Raw genomic sequence first — 19,139 nt, forward strand, 5'->3', positions numbered from 1 at the left:
TTATTTTCCCAAAAAACCCTGATATAGTAGGTGCTATTATTATGCCCTTTCACAGATGGAAGAACCGAGGTGCGGGAGGTTAAATAATTTACCCAAGAGGTGAGCAAGTGGTAGCATCAAGGTCTGAACCCAGGCCAACTGGCTCTGAAGCTCACACTTCTCAACTCTTGAGTGCTAATCCCCTTTACAGGACTGCTAGTGTATGTGTGTGTGAGGGAGCAATTGTGCCTGTAAGTGTATGTGTGTGCCTGTGAGTGTATGTGTGTGCATGTGAGTGTATGTGTGTGCGTGTGGGTGTATGTGTGTGCGTGTGGGTGTATGTGTGTGTGTGTGAGTGTGTGTGCGTGTGAGTGTGTGTGTGTGTGAGTGTATGTGTGTGCGTGTGAGTGTGTGTGTGTGTGAGTGTATGTGTGTGCGTGTGAGTGTATGTGTGTGTATGTGAGTGTATGAGAATTGCACCAGAGCAAATGACAGGGAGTGTGTGCATGTGTGTATGGGCACACACATGCACACAGGAAAAGTAGAAGCTGAGAGGTCGGGGTCCTGCCTCCATGTCCCCCCGCCCCAGTGTCCATCCACTGGGTGGCTTACTAGGTCCTTACAGCTCTTCTAGCTCCTTGCAGGCTGCAGACAGGTAGATGGAGGTGTCCCAGAGGAAATGTGACTTCTCTAGAAATCTCTCCTTTCCCCAGAATTCACGGATGTGAAAGGAGGCCAGTCGGTTCTGGGACACTGTGGAGCCAGTGTGCCTTGCGTTTCAGCAGCGAGTGGGCTGCTGCGCTGCGCTGTGCTGTGCTTAGTCACTCCATCGTGTCCGACTCTGCGGCCCCAAGGACTGTAGCCCACCAGGCTAGGATCCTGGAGTGAGTTTCCATGCCCTCCCCCAGGGCATGTTCCCAACCCAGGAACAGAACTGGGGTCTCCTGTGTTGCAGGCAGATTCTTCCAGCTGAACTACCTGGGAAGCCCCAAAACGCAGGCTAAGAAGACATATTCTATTTAAAATTGATCTGAAAAAGGGAAAGGGAAAGAGAAGGGAGAGCTTATTGCCAAGAGTCATCATAGACCCCAAGGGTCCTATGGAAGAGATCTCTGAGCCCACACCTGATTTTACAGTTGGAGAAGTTAAGGCAAGAAAGACCAAAGGCCTTTACTGCTGTGACAGAGCCCAGTGTTGTTTTCAAAAAGAAAGAAAGGCAGGCTGTGTGGTGCTTATTGTAAGTCAGGTGCTATATAAATGTTATCTCAGCGTTGCAACAGTGCCATGAGGTTATCACCATCTCACAGCCCAAAAGAGAGCATTAGACCCAGAGAGGTTAAGTATCTTGCCAAGGTAAAACAGATGGTGAGAGTGGAGCCAGAGGCGACCAAGGTCCCTGTAGGGCACAGGGCCTCACCCCCAACACACCACACCACACTGACTTGCCTACAAAGGACACTCACAGATGCTCTTTGCATCTCACAGGTGTAGTCTTATGGCATCAGGAAAGTCCCTTAAACTCTGTCATTTCCTTCTCTGTAGAAGGGATGTAACTGCCTCTGTTTGCCAGGTTGGCAAGAAGCTCTGATGAGAGCAAATGAAAGAAAACTCCTGGCCCTGGTCTTTGGTTTCTTCCTTACCTGTGTCCTCCTTTCCCTGCTGGTTGTTGTGTGACCTGAGCCTGGCCCTAACCTCTCTCAACATCACAATTCTGTCCTGCCTAAGACCATTAAAGATACTTAGAGCTGAAAGAATCTTAGAGACAACGTATCATTATTGTTCCTGCTAATAGCTATTATTGATTAATGAAGAACTATCTGCTGGGACCTTTGCTAAGAACTGCACATGCATTATCTCACTTAAGCCCATCTCTGACTCTGTGACCCCATGGACTGTAGCCCGCCAGGCTCCTCCATCCATGGGATTTCCCAGGCAAGAACACTGGAGTGGTTTGCCATTCCCTTCTCCAGGGGATCTTCCCAACCCAGGGATCGAACCCAGGTCTCCTGCATTGACAGGTGGATTCTTTGCCAGTGAGCCACCAGGGAAGCCCAAAGCCCATCATACGGATGAGGAAAATGAGTGTAGAGGATGCCTTCCTTGTCCAAGCTCATACAAGCTAGGAATGGCTGAGCTGGTGTTTTTATCTGGGCCTGTGTTGCCCCACAATCCCTGCTTTTAAACACCTGGACCAGACTGACTTCTTGGGTAAAGCGTCTGTCTACAATGTGGGAGACCTGGGTTCGATCCCTGGGTCGGGAAGATTCCCTGGAGAAGGAAATGGCAATCCACTCCAGTACTATTGCCTGGAGAATCCCATGGACAGAGGAGCCTGGTAGGCTACAGTCCATGGGGTCGTAAAGAGTCGGACACAACTGAGAGACTTCACCATATAATAATTATTGTCCTAATGATTATCCACTTACTCTGTGTCCAACACCATTCAGATGGAAACACTGAAGCCTGGAAACACTGATGCATATTACCTGAGCACTGGTCTACGGATTGCTCTATGCTGCCTCACTGAGTGTTCCCATCCCTCATCCTTTAGGAGTCCGCAGATGATACAGAAAGTGAATAAAAATGAAGTAAAGGGATTTGCCACTCTATAAACAAGACATTTCTCCCCTGTCCTGCTTGTCATTGCCCACAACCTCACAGACCCCGCTGAGATGAATCCCTGTTTCTGTCTGCAGGTATTTACCGTGTTTTTTACTGCTGAAATGGTCTTCAAAATCATAGCCTTGGACCCCTACTATTACTTCCAGAAGAAGTGGAACATATTTGACTGCATCATTGTCACCGTGAGCCTGATAGAGCTGGGCGCGGCCCGGAAGGGGAGCCTGACGGTGCTGCGGACCTTCCGCCTGGTAATGTGCTCTCTTGGCGATTTGGGGAACCCCTGCCCTGACATCCAGGCAGGCTCTGTGCTGGAAGCAGACTCTGTCCTTTGGGGACTCCACCTGCCGGCTTCCTCTTCCTCTCCCGTCCCTGTGGGAGGATGTGGGGTGCAGCTCCTGGGAGACTTGGTGCATTCCACTTCTCAGACTGGAGGCGAGCCTTCCCTCTCCTGGGCCCCCTCATCTGCCCCTAGAGGGGAGTACCCAGCACCCCGTTGTTCTCTTATCAAATACAGTAGGTGAGAATCACAGCAGCTACTGTTTCCTGAGCCCTGGCAATAAAAGAAGCACAAAGCTAAAGCCTCGACATAACTCGCCTCATTTTAGGCTTACATCACCCGGACGGAGTTGCTTTTACTATCCCCACAGAGAGATGAGGCAAACTGAGACAGACTGGTTAAGTGCTGACCCAGTCTCCCTGCTGCTGAGTGAGCCTCAGATGTGCATTTCGAAGCCAGGCTGACCAACTTGAGCCCCCCGCCCCCATCTCAAGGAGGTCATCTTCCCTGGTCCCCAGATCACCACCCCAACGTCTCACTCACCTCAAAAACCACCTCCTACTAGTCTCTCATCCAAGCTCTTCTCCCAGCTCAGGCCTGGGACGCCCGCTACTGAAGGGGTTCCCCTATTCCTAACAAAAGAGATGTCCCCATGGCATCTGTATCCGTAAGGCAAGTCACCCACCTTGTTTTATTTCTTCAAGAATATTGTGGCCCCAGGAATTCCCTGATGGTCCAGTGATTAGGATTCTGCCCTTTCACAGCTGGGGGCTAGAGTTCAATTCCTGCTCCAGGAACTAAAGTCCCACAAGCTGCTCTAAGTGCCAAGAAAAGGCTACCATGGCCCCTGCACTTCAAACTGATTTTAGAATCAACTGGCCGAGTTACACACCCACATACACACAAAATTGTTGTTGGTTTTTTTTCTATTGGGATTGTAATAATACCTAGATCAGTTTGGGAAAAAAATGTAACCTTTACATTATGTAGTCTTCTGATCCATGAAAATGGCGCACAATCCATTTATTTTAGCCTTTCAATAGTTTTATAATTTCTCCATGAAGGATTTCCTACATATTTTTTGTTAGATATATTCCTAGATATTCCCTACTTCATTATGCTATTTCAAGTGAAATCTCTTTTTAAATGTTCTTTTTCAGTTGGTTTTTTTTTTTTGCTAACATTTTGCTATTTAATATTTTTATATCAGATAGCTCTTATTAATTCTCATGATTTATCTATGCAGTCTTTTAAATTTGTTAACACAATCGTATCATATGCAAATGATGAGCTTTGTTTCTTTTCTAATCTTTATGCCATTTGGTTCTTTTTATTACATTACTGTGCTGGTTAGGACATCCAGTACACTATTGAAAAGAAGTGTTAATAGCAGACATTCTTGCTGTTTTCCTGATCTCAAAGAAAATGCTTTCAGTATTTCAGCATGTCTGATATTTGTGGCAGATTTTTTTTTTAACAGTTTAGGAGGCTCTCTTTTGTTGAGAATATTAATCATGACTGGATGTTTAATTTTATCCGTTGTTCTGCATGATTAAGGTAATCACATGATTTTCACTAATCTGTTAAAGTGGTGAATTATACTAATTGATTTTCTAATGTTAAATCAACCTTGCATTCCTGGGACAAACCCAACTTGATCCTGATATTTTTTTATATACACATTGGAAAATTCAGGTCACTAATAATTTTTTTAAAAATTTGCATCAATATTGATGAGTAATATTTGGCCTGAAATTTTCTTACTTTCATTGTCCTTGCCAGATCTGAGTATCCAGGTATCAAGGTTATCCTTGTTCAGTCACTCAGCTGTGTCCGACTCTGTGACCCCATGGACTGCAGCATGCCAGGCTTCTCATGTCCGTTGAGTCGGTGATGCCATCCAACCATCTCATCCCCTTCTCCTGCTTTCAATCTTTCCCAGCATCAGGATCTTTTCTAATGAGTTGGCTCTTCACATCATGTGGCCAAAGTACTGGAGCTTCAAGGTTATCCTGCTGCTGCTGCTGCTGAGTCGCTTCAGTCGTGTCCGACTCTGTGTGACCCCACAGATGGCAGCCCACCAGGCTCCCCTGTCCCTGGGATTCTCCAGGCAAGAACACTGGAGTGGGTTGCCATTTTCTTCTCCGATGCATGAAAGTGAAGTTGCTCAGTCGTGTCCGACTCTTAGCTACCCCATGGACTGCAGCCTTCCAGGCTCCTCCATCCATGGGATTTTCCAGACAAGAGTACCGGACTGGGGTGCCATTGCCTTCTCCGTCTTATATGTATAGTAGAATTATGTATAGTAGAATAATGAAACCATCTGGAGGTCGAGATTTTCCCTTACTGATTTAATTTTCTTAATGTCTGTGAAAATAGTCAGATTTTCTGTTTCTCCAATTGGTTTTGGTAAGTTATGTTTTTTCTAAAACTTTTCCCTTCTTATCTGAATTTTCAAGTTTATTGATATAAAGTTGTATATGCTATCCTGTTATCTTTTAATGTTCCATATCATGTGTATTTGCTATCTTTTTCTTTCCTTAAAAATGGTGATTTGTGCTTTCTCTTATCTTTTTTATTAGTCTTGCCAAAGATCATCAATTTTATTAGTCTTTTCCAAGAACCAACTTTCGTCTTGTTGATCCTCTCTACTTCATTGATGTTTTCTATCTCAATTAATCCTGCATAATTGCATCCTCTGTTCTACATATTTTATTTTTTCTAACTTCTTAAGACAGAATTTTCAACCTTTTTTCTTTTCCAATCTATTCATCGAAGACTTCAGTTTCCTTCTAAGAACTACTTTGATAGTAGAATTTTTCATATTTTTGGTTTTAAATATTGCCTAATTTCAAATTTGATTTATTCTGTGATTCAAAGGTTAATTAGAAGCACGGTTCTTAATTTTGAATGTATGTGGTATTTCTTTATGCCATGGAGTTTCAGCTTGATTGTATTGTGCTCAGAGAACATACACTGTATGATTTCAATGCTTTGAAATTTATTAATAATCTTCTTTTGGCTCAGTAAGTGATAATATTCCTTATGCGCTTGAAAAGAGTGTCTTCTGCAGTTGTAGGGTGCAATATTCTGCATATATATCCAGTGGGTAGAGAAAGTTCATTATATCGTCCAGATATTCTACATCCTTGCTTATTTTTGTCTGCTTGTTGTAGCAATTACTGAGATGGTAGTGTGTAAAAATATCTTCCACTGTGATTACAGCATGGTATGTTTCTCCTTATGGTTCTGCCTTAAGGCTATGTTCTTAAATGCATACATATTTTAAGTTATGATATCTTCCCAGCAGAGTAAAATGTTTATCCGAGAGAACGGACCTTCTTTATCCCTAGAAATGCTTTCTGTTTTGATATTAATTAAGCAACTGGCTCAGACAGTAAAGCATCTGTCTGCAACGCAGGAGAACCGGGTTTGATCCCTGGGTTGGGAAGATCCCCTGGAGAAGGAGATGGCAGCCCACTCCAATATTCTTGCCTGGAAAATCCCATGGATCACGGAGCCTGGTAGGCTACCGTCCATGGGGTCGCAAAGAGTCGGACACTGAGCGACTTCACTTTCAGAAGCAACTCTGTTTTCCTTTAGTTTAGAATTTCCATGATGTATCTTTATCCATCCTTTTACTTCCAGCCTTTGTATATCTTTAAGGTTTTTATATGCCTGTTATAAATGGTAGACAGATTTTAGATTCTTATTCAGTTCTGACAATCTACTTTTTGTCTTCTAACCAAAGCATTTAGCCCACTTATTTTATGGTGAATACTGATATATTTGGATATGTGTCTATCATTATATTCTGGGTTTTCTATTTGCTTCCTCTGTTCTAGCATTTTTGTTCTGTCTCTCTTCTTGATTTATTTTGAACTGTTTGTTTTTCCTTGTTCCATTTTTCTCTTTTATTGGTTTGGAAATACTCTGTTTCTATTCTTTGAGTGGTTACCTTAGAAATGAGAGCAGGTATTGTTAACTTAATCAAAGTCAAAAGTTAGCTAAAATCTTCACTTTCCAGGACAACTTTTATTCCAGTTCCCCCTTCCCAGCTTTCTATTTTATTAACTATTTTATTTTATCTTGTTTTTTTAAAAGCTGTATGACTTAATCAATTATAAATTATTCAAGACTTGTGCAAGCAATACCCAAAATACAGTAGCTTAGCCCAATAAAAGTATATCCCTCACTCAAGTTGGAGTCTTATGCAATTCAGTCAGCTCTAGGTGGGACTCCTTCTAGAAGGGACTGCACCATGTATGAAGAAGGCCTGTACAACCTTCAAAACTTGCCTCCTCCTTGTGGAAATGTGACCAACTTAGACAGTCAAAGGCTTTATCAGTCAGGGCTCTTGATTTCTTCTGTAATACAATGTCTTCAAAACTTAGATGAATTCAGACCTCTCTGTGTATCATACACTTAGAGTGCTTTCTTTGGCAAAGTTCTCAATTCTGCTTTGTTTCTTTGCTTTCTTGTCCCCACACCTCTCTCCCTCAAAGGGTGGCCACACCATTAATATGATCTTTGCTAAGATGTGCTTCATTTAATTGAAACCTTTAGCTGGTCTTGAACACATAAAGACTTAATCTCATTGCTTACTCTTTGAGGTCTAAAACAGTGTACTTCCCTAAACCTTCAAGACTCTAAACTGCTGGATTCTTTTTTTTTTAAATTGAAGTATAGTTGATTGGCAATGTTATGTCACTTTCTGCCATACAGCAAAGTGACTCAGTTATACATTAAACTTCTGGATTCTATTTCCTTTTATTTATTATCAATGAGCCAAATATCCCCAGAGTGCATTTATTTCTTATAAAGTCTTTTTAATTAGTCTAGTTAATTTAAGCTGTATTCATCCTAGTTATGGCACACGGGATCTTCCTTGTGCCATGTGGAATCTTTTGTCATAGTGCACAGACTTATACACAGACTCTCTAGCTGTGGCACAGAGTGCACAGGCTTCAGTAGTTGTGGCGTGTGGGCTTGGTTGCTCCGTAGCAGGTGGGACTTTTTAAATTTTTTATTTTTAATTGGAAGATAATTGCTTTCCAATGTTGTGTTGATTTCTGACATACAACATGAATCAGTCATAGGTGCATATATGTCCACTACCTCTTGAACCTCCCCCCGGCCCCCAACCCCATACTAACCTTCTAGATTGTCACAGAGCTCTGGGCTGAGCTCCCTGCATCATACAGCGAATCTCCACTGGCCATCAATTTTACGTATGGCAATGTGTATGTTTCAACGCTACTCTCTCAATTTGTCCCGCCCCCACCTTCGCCCGCTGTGTCCACAAGTCTCTTCTCTATGTCTGGCATGTGGAATCTTAATTGCCCAACCAGGGATCGAGCCTGTGTCCCCCACATTGCAAGGCAGATTCTTAACCACTGGACCACCAGGGAAGTCTGCCTTGTAATGTCTTACAACTGACACATGATACTAAGTTTCTGTTCAACAGACCCATCCCCTAGGGCTGCTAGCTCACGATCCACCCCAGAATTATTACAGGCAGTCATTTTGCCCATGCAACACAAATCAACACTTTCCGAGCCTTCTGTCAGTTTCCTTGCTATCCATCACGTGATCACTAAGCCCGTGCCACACATCTGATGTTGTTGAAATGGTTCTCTTCAACATACAAATTTCTACATTAATCAAGAGAAGTACAACTAGTTGGAGTGACAGTCTCTAAATCTGTGAGTTAGCATAATAGAAGTTTATGTTTATAGCATATTCCATGCTGATTGGGAAACTCTCCTTGTGTGTCTGCTCCAAGCAGTGACTCAAGGATCTGGGACAGTGTGTACCTCCCATCTTCAACGGGGGCCTCCATGGGGGCCATGCAAGAGGAAGAGAAAGTGTGTGGTGTCTCATGGTTCTGCCTGAAAGTGGTGCATATTACTTCTGTCTCCACCTCCATTCCATCAGCTGGAACTCAATAATATGATCTCAACTATTTGCAAGAAAAGCTGGAAAACAGTATTCTTTTGTGGCTGAGAGGAGTAAAAGTGAATAGTGCCATAGAGCCAGTCTCTATGAGACTTTACTGTTGTGTCCATTCAGCGTTTAAGAGTCATTCTCATACTTAGCACTTCCTTGCTCTTTTTCCACTCTTGTATATAATACGTTCCTTCTGGGATCACTTTCTGCCTGACGTACATCATTTAGAATTTCTTTCAGTGAATGCCTCTGGCACTAACCTCTCTCAGTTTTATCTAAAATTTGCCATTCAATTTGCCATTCTCATGAGAGAGATTTATTATGGGACCTTTCCTTAATGATGGGAGAATTCCTGTTATACCATCTACTTTGGGCAGCACTGGGATGTGTTTCCTGCTTGCTATGCCTCATGAGACTATTAAAACTTATGCTCAGATTCACTCAGTTTTACAAATGCCTTTGGGTAAAATTGACTTCAGAAATCTATTATATCTCTGAATTCACATAATTATTTAATTTTTGGTCAAAGAATTACTTTATTGACAGATGATCAATGCATTTAAGATTTTATTATCTAGCATTTTTAGTAACTTTTTGATGGAAAAGGGAACCCAAGGGGGACCCAATATAGTCTTCCATATTGCTGTATCTTCTGATATTCTTCACAAGTTCAAGGCCATTTCCTCACCAAGTGGTGACTTCTTTAGTAGAGGACAGATGTTAGACTTACTTTGCATTCTGTTCCAAAAGAAAAGCATCCTCATTAATGGACGTTCCAGATTAAATCTAAAGTGAAAGTGAAAATGAAAAAGTCTCTCAGTCATGTTTGACTGTTTGCAACCCCATGGACTGGAGTGCGTAGCCTTTTCCTTCTCCAGGGGATCTTCCCAACCCAGGGATTGAACCCAGGTCTCCCACGTTGCAGGCAGATTCTTTACCAGCTGAGCCACAGCTCTAAGGTAAACACAGTGCCCACCCCCATATCACATAGAAAAATAGATATGGAACTCCCTGTGTAAGAGGATTAAACCCACTCCCTCGGGGCTGATTGCTGTGTTGGGTGGTAAAACTGCTGCTGCTCTGTCCAGCACAGCCTCTCAGCACCTTAACCAGACCCTGGCTCTTAGTATTGTATGTTAGTCGCTCAGTCATGTCCTACTCTTTGCGACTCCATGGACTGTATCCCGCCAGGCTCCTCTGTCCGTGGAATTCTCCAGGCAAGAATACTGGAGTGGATTGCCGTTTCCTTCTGCAGGGGATCTTCCCGACCCAGGGATCGAAAACCTGGGTCTCCTGCATTGCAGGCGGATGATTTACCGTCTGAGCTACTCGGGAAGCTACTAGGCTCTTAGTAAGTGCTCCATAAATACCCCCATGAAAGCTGAGCTCACATATTTCTTTCTAACAAATTAGAGAACCACACAAATATATTTTTTTAATGTTTAAACATCTTTATGCACGGCGCTTTGCTCTCTTGTGGGACTTAGCACATTTGGGTTTACGGTGAAGACTTTCTGAGTCTTTGCCTTTATCTTTACAACGAATTCATTGTTTCCACGAGGACGAGAGCCCGCATGCCACTTTCCGTTTACCTCCCAGGCTAGTACAGTGCCTAGTGTATATGTGGCTGGTGTTCAGCAAAGTAGGTAGATTGGTTGGTCAAGTAAATAAACCTCTGAAATCACAGATATTTGCCATTTCAGAGCTGGTGGGGATTAAAGGTGTTGTCCACAGCCTCAGGACAAGAAATGCCCTAAGACAATGGTTAGCCAATACCTATCAAACGCAGTGGATTGTGCGCTACCTGCCGGAGGCTAGCCTCTGTTCTGGTCAAAGGTGAGCTCTTCTCACTCATTTGTGAGCTCCATCATACCCCACTCCACACCATAGAGTAGATCCACATTCAGGAGGCTTGTGGCTACAGAGCAGAGTACAAGTCACAAGACCATGACCCCAGGATGAGACCCCTGACTTGGCCACAATCAGTGGAGCACACTAGTACATAGAGGGTTGGTCATATTTTTGAGTAACAGGTAACATGGGGAGGAGGGTCTCTGAAAGCAGTTTCTGGGATCAGCCCAGGCTAATGGAGTGAGTTGCCATGTGTTTTTCCCAGATCTCTGGTTTCTGACCAAGTCTTGAGAGGAAAGGTGACGGTCAGCTTCCAGGACCTGACACCATCGTCTCTGTTTCTCTGCAGCTGCGGGTCTTCAAGCTGGCCAAGTCCTGGCCAACCTTAAACACGCTCATCAAAATCATCGGCAACTCGGTCGGGGCCCTGGGGAACCTCACCATCATCCTGGCCATCATTGTCTTCGTCTTTGCTCTGGTGGGCAAGCAGCTCCTGGGGGAAAACTACTGCCAAAAGCGGGGAAAAATTTCGGCGCCCAATGAAGATTGGCCACGCTGGCACATGCACGACTTCTTCCACTCCTTCCTCATTGTCTTCCGGATCCTCTGTGGAGAGTGGATTGAGAACATGTGGGCCTGCATGGAAGTGGGCCAGAAGTCTATCTGCCTCATCCTTTTCTTGACAGTGATGGTGCTGGGCAACCTGGTGGTGAGTGCGTGGGCAACGCGGGAGACTTCAGGGTGACCCTAGAAAGCTTTGACGTTGCGCATGTGCTGCCACGTTGCACCTCCCTGACGAAAAAGCCTTCAGACTTTTCAGAGAGGTGTGGGGTACATCATGAGAACTGTCCATTGGGAGGCAGCAGGAATAAGCTTATGTGACAGAGCAGGAAAGACCCGGTTTAGAAGCCCAGCTCCGCCTCTAGTAAAGTTGGGTGATCCCGTGCAAGAGACAACCTCCTGAGTTTTAATTCCCTTAAAATCAAAAAAATAGTGCTTACTCATGGGCTTACCGGGAGAATTAAATTACAGGAACAATATATGCAAATTGCCTAGTGTAGCGTCTGAGCTATGGCAGAAAGTCAATAAATGTTAGCTGTTAGTTGTTGAAGGAAAATTTCCCTTTCCCACTGCAGAGGGTATCAGGAGATTTTTGGAGGGTGGGGAGGGAGTAGGGAATAGGAACTGACTGATATCTCGGAGTTACATGGCTTCTAGCTAAGAGCATGAGGGCAAGCACAATGGGATGGGAGGAAGGAGCTAAGTCATAGATAACATCCAACATCGTGATGACAGTAACAAAATCCTCTCCCAGGTTTGGGGGAAGCCCCTCTAGAGGCCTTTATCCCTACTGGCCCCACCACCCCTTCTCTGTCCCAGCCTGGCTCCTCCCCCTCAGCTTGTGTCCACTCTCTTAAGTTCTGGGGGCCCTTGCTCTCCCAGCTCTGGCCTGGGTAGGGGGAAGGTGTGACTTCTAGGAACCTTTTTCTTTTTCTTTCTTTCTTTTTTTATTGAAGTATAGTTCATTTACAACATTGTATTAGTTTTAGATGTATAGCTTAGCGATTTGGTTTTTTCCCATTATGGGTGATTACAGGATATTAAGTATGATTCCCTGTGCTATACTGTAAATTCTTACTGCTTATCTATTTTATGAATAGTAGTTTGTATCTGTTAATCCCTTACTCCTAATTTATCGCTCCTCCTCCCACCTTTCCCCTTTGGTAACCATAGTTTATTTTCTATGTCTGTGAGTCTGTTTCTGTTTTGTATATTCATATTTATTATTTTTTTAGATTCCACATATACGTGAGATCATATAGTAAGTTTCTTTGTTTGATTTATTTCATTAAGCATTATATCCTTTAGGTCCATGTTGCTAAAAATGGCAAAATATATTCTTTTATGGCTGAGTAAGATTCCATTGTGAATGTGTGTGTGTGTGTGTGTGTGTGTGTGTGTGTGTACACACCGCATCTTCTTGAGCCAATCATCTGCTGATAGACATTTGGGTCACTTCCATGTCTTACAGGAGCCCCTTTCTTATTGCCCTGGAAGTCAACCAACCTGAATTATTTTCCCATAAGAATTTTACAGATAAGGGAAAACTAAACCATAAAAGGGGATGAAAAGACAAATCTAGGCTCTTCAAAGTCTTTCTCACCAGGGTTCCTGAGCCAGAGCAGCCTTCTACCTGCTCTCTGAGTAGGGGGCTGGACAGAACGCCTTTCCTCCCAGCTGGGCTCCCCATCCTTGCAAAGTCACAGGGGCCCCTGACCCTGAGGCAGGAAGTTTGCCGCTCTGAGCATTTTTATAGCCTCATGTCATTTCCTCTTCACAACCACTCTGACAGGTAGGGAATCCCCACTCCCTGCTGTTAGGGGAAGGACATGAAGTTGGAAGCAGAAAGGAGATGTACCCAGGATTCCAGAGTGAGCAGCTGAACCAGGGTTTGGTTGATAAGGGTGGTGCTGGGGCAAGCCCAGGCCTGCTCCTTTTGTTGTCCCTTAATGTCCCTTTGCTCAGCAGGAGTGACCCTCCTCTGTGGCGGAGAATGCTTCCAGGCCCTGTCCATGTGCCATGGGCACGGGTGTCTTAAGGGCATCCCCGAGGCTCCTCTCAGTTGCTGTCAGAATGTCTATTCCCCCATGAAGAAAAGCATCTTGGATGGACAGAAGAGGCCCAGGTGTGGCTGTCCTGCCATCCAGCTGCCAACCGGGTGGGCCGTGGAAGGGCTCAGCTCATCGACTGAGTGATCTTCCCTGATATACCTTCTCTCCAGGTGCTTAACCTCTTCATCGCCCTGCTGCTGAACTCCTTCAGTGCCGACAACCTCACACCACCCGAGGACGACGGCGAGGTGAACAACCTGCAGGTGGCCTTAGCGAGGATCCAGGTGTTCGGCCAGCACACCAAGAGGGCTCTTTGCAGTTTCCTCAGTCGGCCCTGCTTGTTCCCCCAGCCCAAGGCGGAGCCCCAGTTGGTGGTGAAACTCCCACTTTCCACCTCCATAGCCAAGAACCACATTACTGCTGACACAGCCCTGGGGAGCCCCGGACGGCTCCCGGCACTCAGAAGCCCCAGGGACGACCACAGTGACTTCATCACCGATCCTAACATATGGGTCTCTGTGCCCATTGCTGAGGGCGAATCCGACCTGGATGACTTGGAGGAGAATGGTGAGGAGGATGCTCAGAGCACCGGGCAGGAAGTGGTCCCCCAAAGGCAGGTGAGAGTTCTCCCATGGGATAACCACAGGAAGCAGGGAGGGGCCTCAGGGCTGGAGTGACCAGGGCCAGTAGGGAAATTTTAATAAGAGGTTTTCCAACCTCAGGGCTGGTGCAGCCTTGAAGAGCCCCAGACAAGCCAGGTATAAGAGCCCTAGATGTCAGGAAGCACAGGCCATGCCAAGTTCTCTGGAGAAGGTTGCATTTAAGCAGGGCAATCAGAGAGCAGGGGCAGTGTCTGATCCCCAGGCCACCTGGAGATGCTTGAAAGTGTCTTTCCTACAGCTGCCCCATTCATTCCACCCAACAGGGGCTTTGTGCAGGAGATGCTAATAAGATTCCTCTAAGAACAGGATGTTGTCCAAAAGCAAGGCTCCTCTGATCCTCCCCAGCAGCCTACATGATCACTATGTGACTCATTCATCCAACTTTTCCCGACAAGGGGTGTCCCAGGGAAATGACATTTGCTCCTTTGGCACCAAGGAATTTAAAGTACATTTTTGGGTAACATATATTTTTAAATGCTTTGCACAGCTCCTTTCTATCTTAAGGTATAAATCAACCCTTGTTAACCTCTTCTCAACAACTCAGCACATGTACCTCTCCACAACATGGAAAGGCAGGGGTGCCTGTGGGACCTGGGGACAAAGAGTGCTGCTGGCCAGGCCACTAAGTGGCCTCAGACAGCTGTGCTTTGAGTCCACAGCTCTTCCCTAGCCTCCTTCCCTTGCAGCTGTCACTGCTCTTGTGTTCCAGCAGCTGCTGTTATCAGCTGCCATATTTTACATGCCTTTGTCTGGGTGACAGCCGAAGGCAGGGCATCAACATCCCCAGAGTAAAGGACATGAACCCTGTCACAGCCATCTCCACTCAGAGTCATTTTCAATTACTTTGGAGGTTCTAGGGGTCTCCAAAGGGCCAAGTTCATGATCACTCTGACCCCAGGACAAGTGATAATGGTCATGGCTAACATCTATGGAGCCAAGTACTACTTGCTAAGTGCTTTGCAAGTATGAACATATTTAGTCATCAAAATAACCAAATAAAGTAGATCTTGCCTTCTCAAGTTTGCAGATGGGAAAAATGGAAATAAGAGAGGTTAAATAACTTGCCTAATGTTACACAGCTTGTAAGTAATGATGCCAGGAGTCACACACAGATCCATCTGGCTATATGTAAATACATTAATTGTATATATCAAGTCCTTGGCTTTGGCAGTCAGTGCTGTGCAATATCTCTTCAGAGTTAGAAGTGATCAACTGAGGGTGAGCCCAAGTACCCAAGAGAGGACTTTCTCTCACTATCAGGAGCAGCTGCAGCAAGTTGGGAAGTATGAGGACCACCTGCCACCCAGGAGCCCAGGGTCTGGAATATCCTCTGAAGACCTGACTCCATACCTAGGTGAGAAGTGGAAAGACGAGGCTCCTGCTCAGGGCCCTGCAGAGGTAGGTATGTGAGCTTCCTGGAGAGGTTGAAAAGCCTGCCAGACACTGACCAGTGGGATGGTGGGGCCTGGAGGATGGGGCTGGGCATGAGGTATTCCAGACCACAATCAACCAAACCTCATGTTTCATCTTGGGAATTTTTAAAGTCCTTCCGTATAATTTTATCAGGAAGAAAGAGGTTCCATAGACCAGGGGGCCAGGACCCATTCCTCAGCCTCTCTGAGCCTCTGTGCCTCCATCTGGAAGCTGAGTGGTTATGGCTACTTGGTAGGACTCTTTTAAAGCTTCCATGAGATGCTGCTTGTCAAATGTTTAGCTCCTGCCAGAAATGGAATAAGTGCCTGGAAAATGACAGCCAAGAAAAAAGGAAACAAAAAGACAATGCACAGAGAAAGCTGAGTATCTTTCAGAGCCAGCAGATAAAAGTCGGAGCTGCTGTGGGTGAAGAAGTCTTCCCCGTGACCACCTCCGCTTTCTTTTGTCCACACCATCTTCTCTGGTCAAAACCAGACTGGTGCTGGGGAGAGGCTGTCTGTACTGAATGGTGTACTGACGGTCTCACGTAGACGGAACAGGAAGAAGATCTTATAAGCGGTAAAAATAAACTCGGTGGTTTTATTACAAATCTTTAAAGAAAACAAGTTACATTGAAAGAGGTATCTCTAAAGATTTAGCATCTGTAATAGCTCCATATTACATTCAAGAATTTAACTTGACACCTAACCACTGAGTTCCAATGGTGACAGGCACCGGGGAGGCAAAGATAAGGAAGACATAATTCATCCTGAGGCTATCAAGCCCATCAGCTTGAGGAGTGCCGGCCACTGGCTGTGTGCCTCTGGGCAAGGCTGGCCCAGAGGGGTGAGAGAAGAGGGTGGGCTGGGGTGGGATTTGAGGGCCCTGGATGAACACCGGCCTCGTTTCCAGCTGGGTGAGGGGTACTCTCTTCATGTGGACAGCATATTTCTGCTGAGCGTTGTAAGGTTTCCCCTTGGCTAGTCTTCTCAACTCTATGTTTTCAGTGCATTCCTGCTGGGGATTGTTTTTGTTTTTGTTTTGTCCATGACCCCTGCCAGGCAGGGAGGGGCCTGACAATGACAGATGGGACCCACCCACCCCCATTTGGGTCCATTAGCCGAGCGATCAGGTTTACTAATATGAGAGCAGCTTCAGCTCCTAATTGAATTCATCTGAAGGCATTACAGGGCTGAAGCTGCCAGGAGGGCAGCAGGGCCCCTGCAGCATTGCTCCGTGATTAAATATTCAAGCCCAGTGAGCGCTGAGAGTCTTGATGGGCGTAATTACGGTGTCTCGGACCGTCGCCAGCCCTCCATCAGGGGCCTGGAGGTTTAAAGCCTTGCACAGCTGAACCTTTGGGGCTCTGCGGAGAGCACCGCTGTTCTGGGGTTCAGTTGGCGAGGCACCAGAACAGAAGGGGCGCCATGGTGGGTCCAGCCCTGAGGGGCTCTCGCTGTATCTCGGGGCATCTTGGAACTCCAGGCCCGTTGGGCCGATGGTGACCGTGTGCAGATTCACGGGGCCCCGTGGAGAGCTGGGTTCACTGCTGGGGCTTCTGCCCTGCAGGGAGCGGACGACACAAGCTCCTCGGAAGGCAGCACTGTGGACTGCCTGGACCCCGAGGAGATCCTGAGGAAGATCCCTGAGCTGGCAGATGACCTCGATGAGCCAGACGACTGCTTCACGGAAGGTAGAGTGGCAGCCACAGGCCTCCTCCCCTTGACATTCATTAGGGCCAGAATCCAGCTCATCTGGACACTTCTGTGTTCAGGGCTCTGGCCTGGGGTCCACGGGAGACAGACAAGCAGGATCTTTTGCTCCTTACTCTCAGGCTTGAGGGCCCAGCGTCAAACCCGAATGCCAGACTCCCAGAAGTCCAGCAGTGGAATCTGTATCTCCCGCCACATTAGACACAGCAAACAGATGCTTTGCCTTCCTCATCACCTTTGAAAACACCTCTCTGAGTTATAAACCTGCCCTGTTGAGAGTGAAAGGGAAAGGTAGCCACTGCCATAAACTCTTGACTGGGGACGTAAAGGACCCAGAGGAGGGCAGGATCATCTGTGTCCCTCCATCCTTTGTGTGACTCTTACAGGCAGAACCTGCATCTTTTATTCTTCTTTTTCCTCAGTATTTAGAACAGCAAGGCCTGGCATGTCTTCAGTAGATACTTGTGCAATAAATGAATAAACATATATCTCATACGATGAAAGTAATTGTGGCCTAAATAAACAAATGAACCATTTAATTGAGTTTCTACTTTCACATGACCCTGGGCTGGGCTGCCGCCGGGCCCCATCCCAGCTGTTAGGACCTCCCAGTTCAGCACAGGTTCAGGCATGGCCCCTCAGACACCGCCAGGTCCAGGCTCCATGTCTTGTCCAGCTACCAGAGAGGGCGGGGTAAGGAGAGGGGCCATGGCATCGCCTGTAGGGAGGAAGATGCCTGGGAGGAGGTGAGAGTGAGCAAGACCAGTGGTGGAGAGGAGGAAGGGCAGGATGGAAAGGCTGCCTGAAAAGGGACCCAGCTTCTCTCGCATCCCAGGGAAGAACTCTTTTCCAAAGGAGCAGCAAGCGGCTTTCCCAGCAGAGCGGTTTCCTGCCAGGGCTGGAGCCAAATGCACTTCCTTTGCCAGTGGAACATCACTCACCCGCAGTCCCTTCTCCCCACAGGCTGTGTTCACCACTGTCCCTGTTGCAGAGTGAACAGCTCCAGGTTTCCCTGGGCCACAGGCTGGCAGGTACGCAAGGCCTGCTTTCGCATCGTGGAGCACAGCTGGTTTGAAAGTTTCATTGTCTTCATGATCCTGCTCAGCAGTGGAGCGCTGGTAAGGGGAGATGGGGTCCCTGCCCCAGAGTCCGCCAGGTGTGTGATCCCCCACCATCCAGAGGCCCTGGGGCCGCAACGCTGGGCTCCTTTGACTCTGGGCTGGAGTTCCCATCCTGTGACTGAAAGGTGATCTGCAGCCCAGCATGAGGGCTCCTCTTAGCAGAAGTGCATGGTCTGTGCTTGAGGTGCCCAGGTCATGGCCTGCTACACCTGACTGTGTGGATGTGGATTTCAAGCAGTGAGTGTGGAGAGCCCCTTTATAGACAGGGAAACTGACACTCAAAGGCTTTATGGGACTTGTCCAAGGTTACCCAGCTTTTCCGTCATAAAACCTAACTTTGCCCTCATTTGATCCCAAAGGCCCTGATTTTCCACCTTCTGGCCTCCCAAACCCACCGCCCTTTTCTGAGGGCCCAGAACCAAGAGGACCACCCTTCCCTTCCCTATCAGGTTACTTGCAAATACCACAGTCATTCATTCAAAGCTCATGGAATATCATCACAACAGCACTTCTCAAAATTTAATCACCCAGGGAGCTTCTTAAGAGGCAGATTCTGATTCAGTAGATCTGGGATGAGGCCTGAGACTTTGCATTTCCAACAAGCTCCCACATGGTGCTGATGCAGGTCCATAGGCCACAGTTTGAATAACGAGGCCTTACAGTCCGAGAGATTCTGAGTTGAGACACTTCCCACGCCAGCTCAGTGGTAAAGAATCTGCCTGCCTATGCAGGAGATGTAGGTTCGAGTCAGGAAGATCCCCTGGAGGAGGAAATGGCACTTTAGTATTCTCGCCTGGAGAATTCCATGGACTGAGGAGCCTGGCAGGTTGCAAACAGTCCATAGACGTGCGAAGAGTTGAATGCAACTGAACATACACACTCATCCTAAGCCTCTTGCTGAATGCCCAGCTTTGTAGCATACGGAAGGACGTTTCCCTCTG

The 19,139-nt window shown here is 46.4% G+C and overlaps 1 protein-coding gene across 3 annotated transcripts in view; it reads left to right on the forward strand.

Annotated features, from left to right (window-relative positions):
• The window catches only part of SCN10A (sodium voltage-gated channel alpha subunit 10), an 88,346-nt gene that overhangs the window by 48,135 nt on the left and 21,072 nt on the right, over positions 1–19,139 (forward strand). For 2 of the 3 annotated variants that reach the window (XM_040246208.1, XM_040246210.1), the window contains 6 exons: positions 2,676–2,849; positions 11,028–11,387; positions 13,461–13,913; positions 15,216–15,350; positions 16,935–17,058; positions 18,041–18,195. In XM_040246208.1, coding sequence (XP_040102142.1) covers positions 2,676–2,849; positions 11,028–11,387; positions 13,461–13,913; positions 15,216–15,350; positions 16,935–17,058; positions 18,041–18,195 — 1,401 coding nt within the window. Of the gene's footprint in view, positions 1–2,675; positions 2,850–11,027; positions 11,388–13,460; positions 13,914–15,212; positions 15,351–16,934; positions 17,059–18,040; positions 18,196–19,139 lie in introns of all 3 variants that reach the window. The other variant, XM_040246209.1, reaches the window with a different exon arrangement.

The sequence above is a fragment of the Oryx dammah genome, unplaced genomic scaffold (assembly GCF_014754425.2).
Source record: "Oryx dammah isolate SB20612 unplaced genomic scaffold, SCBI_Odam_1.1 HiC_scaffold_9, whole genome shotgun sequence".
Lineage (NCBI taxonomy): Eukaryota > Metazoa > Chordata > Mammalia > Artiodactyla > Bovidae > Oryx > Oryx dammah.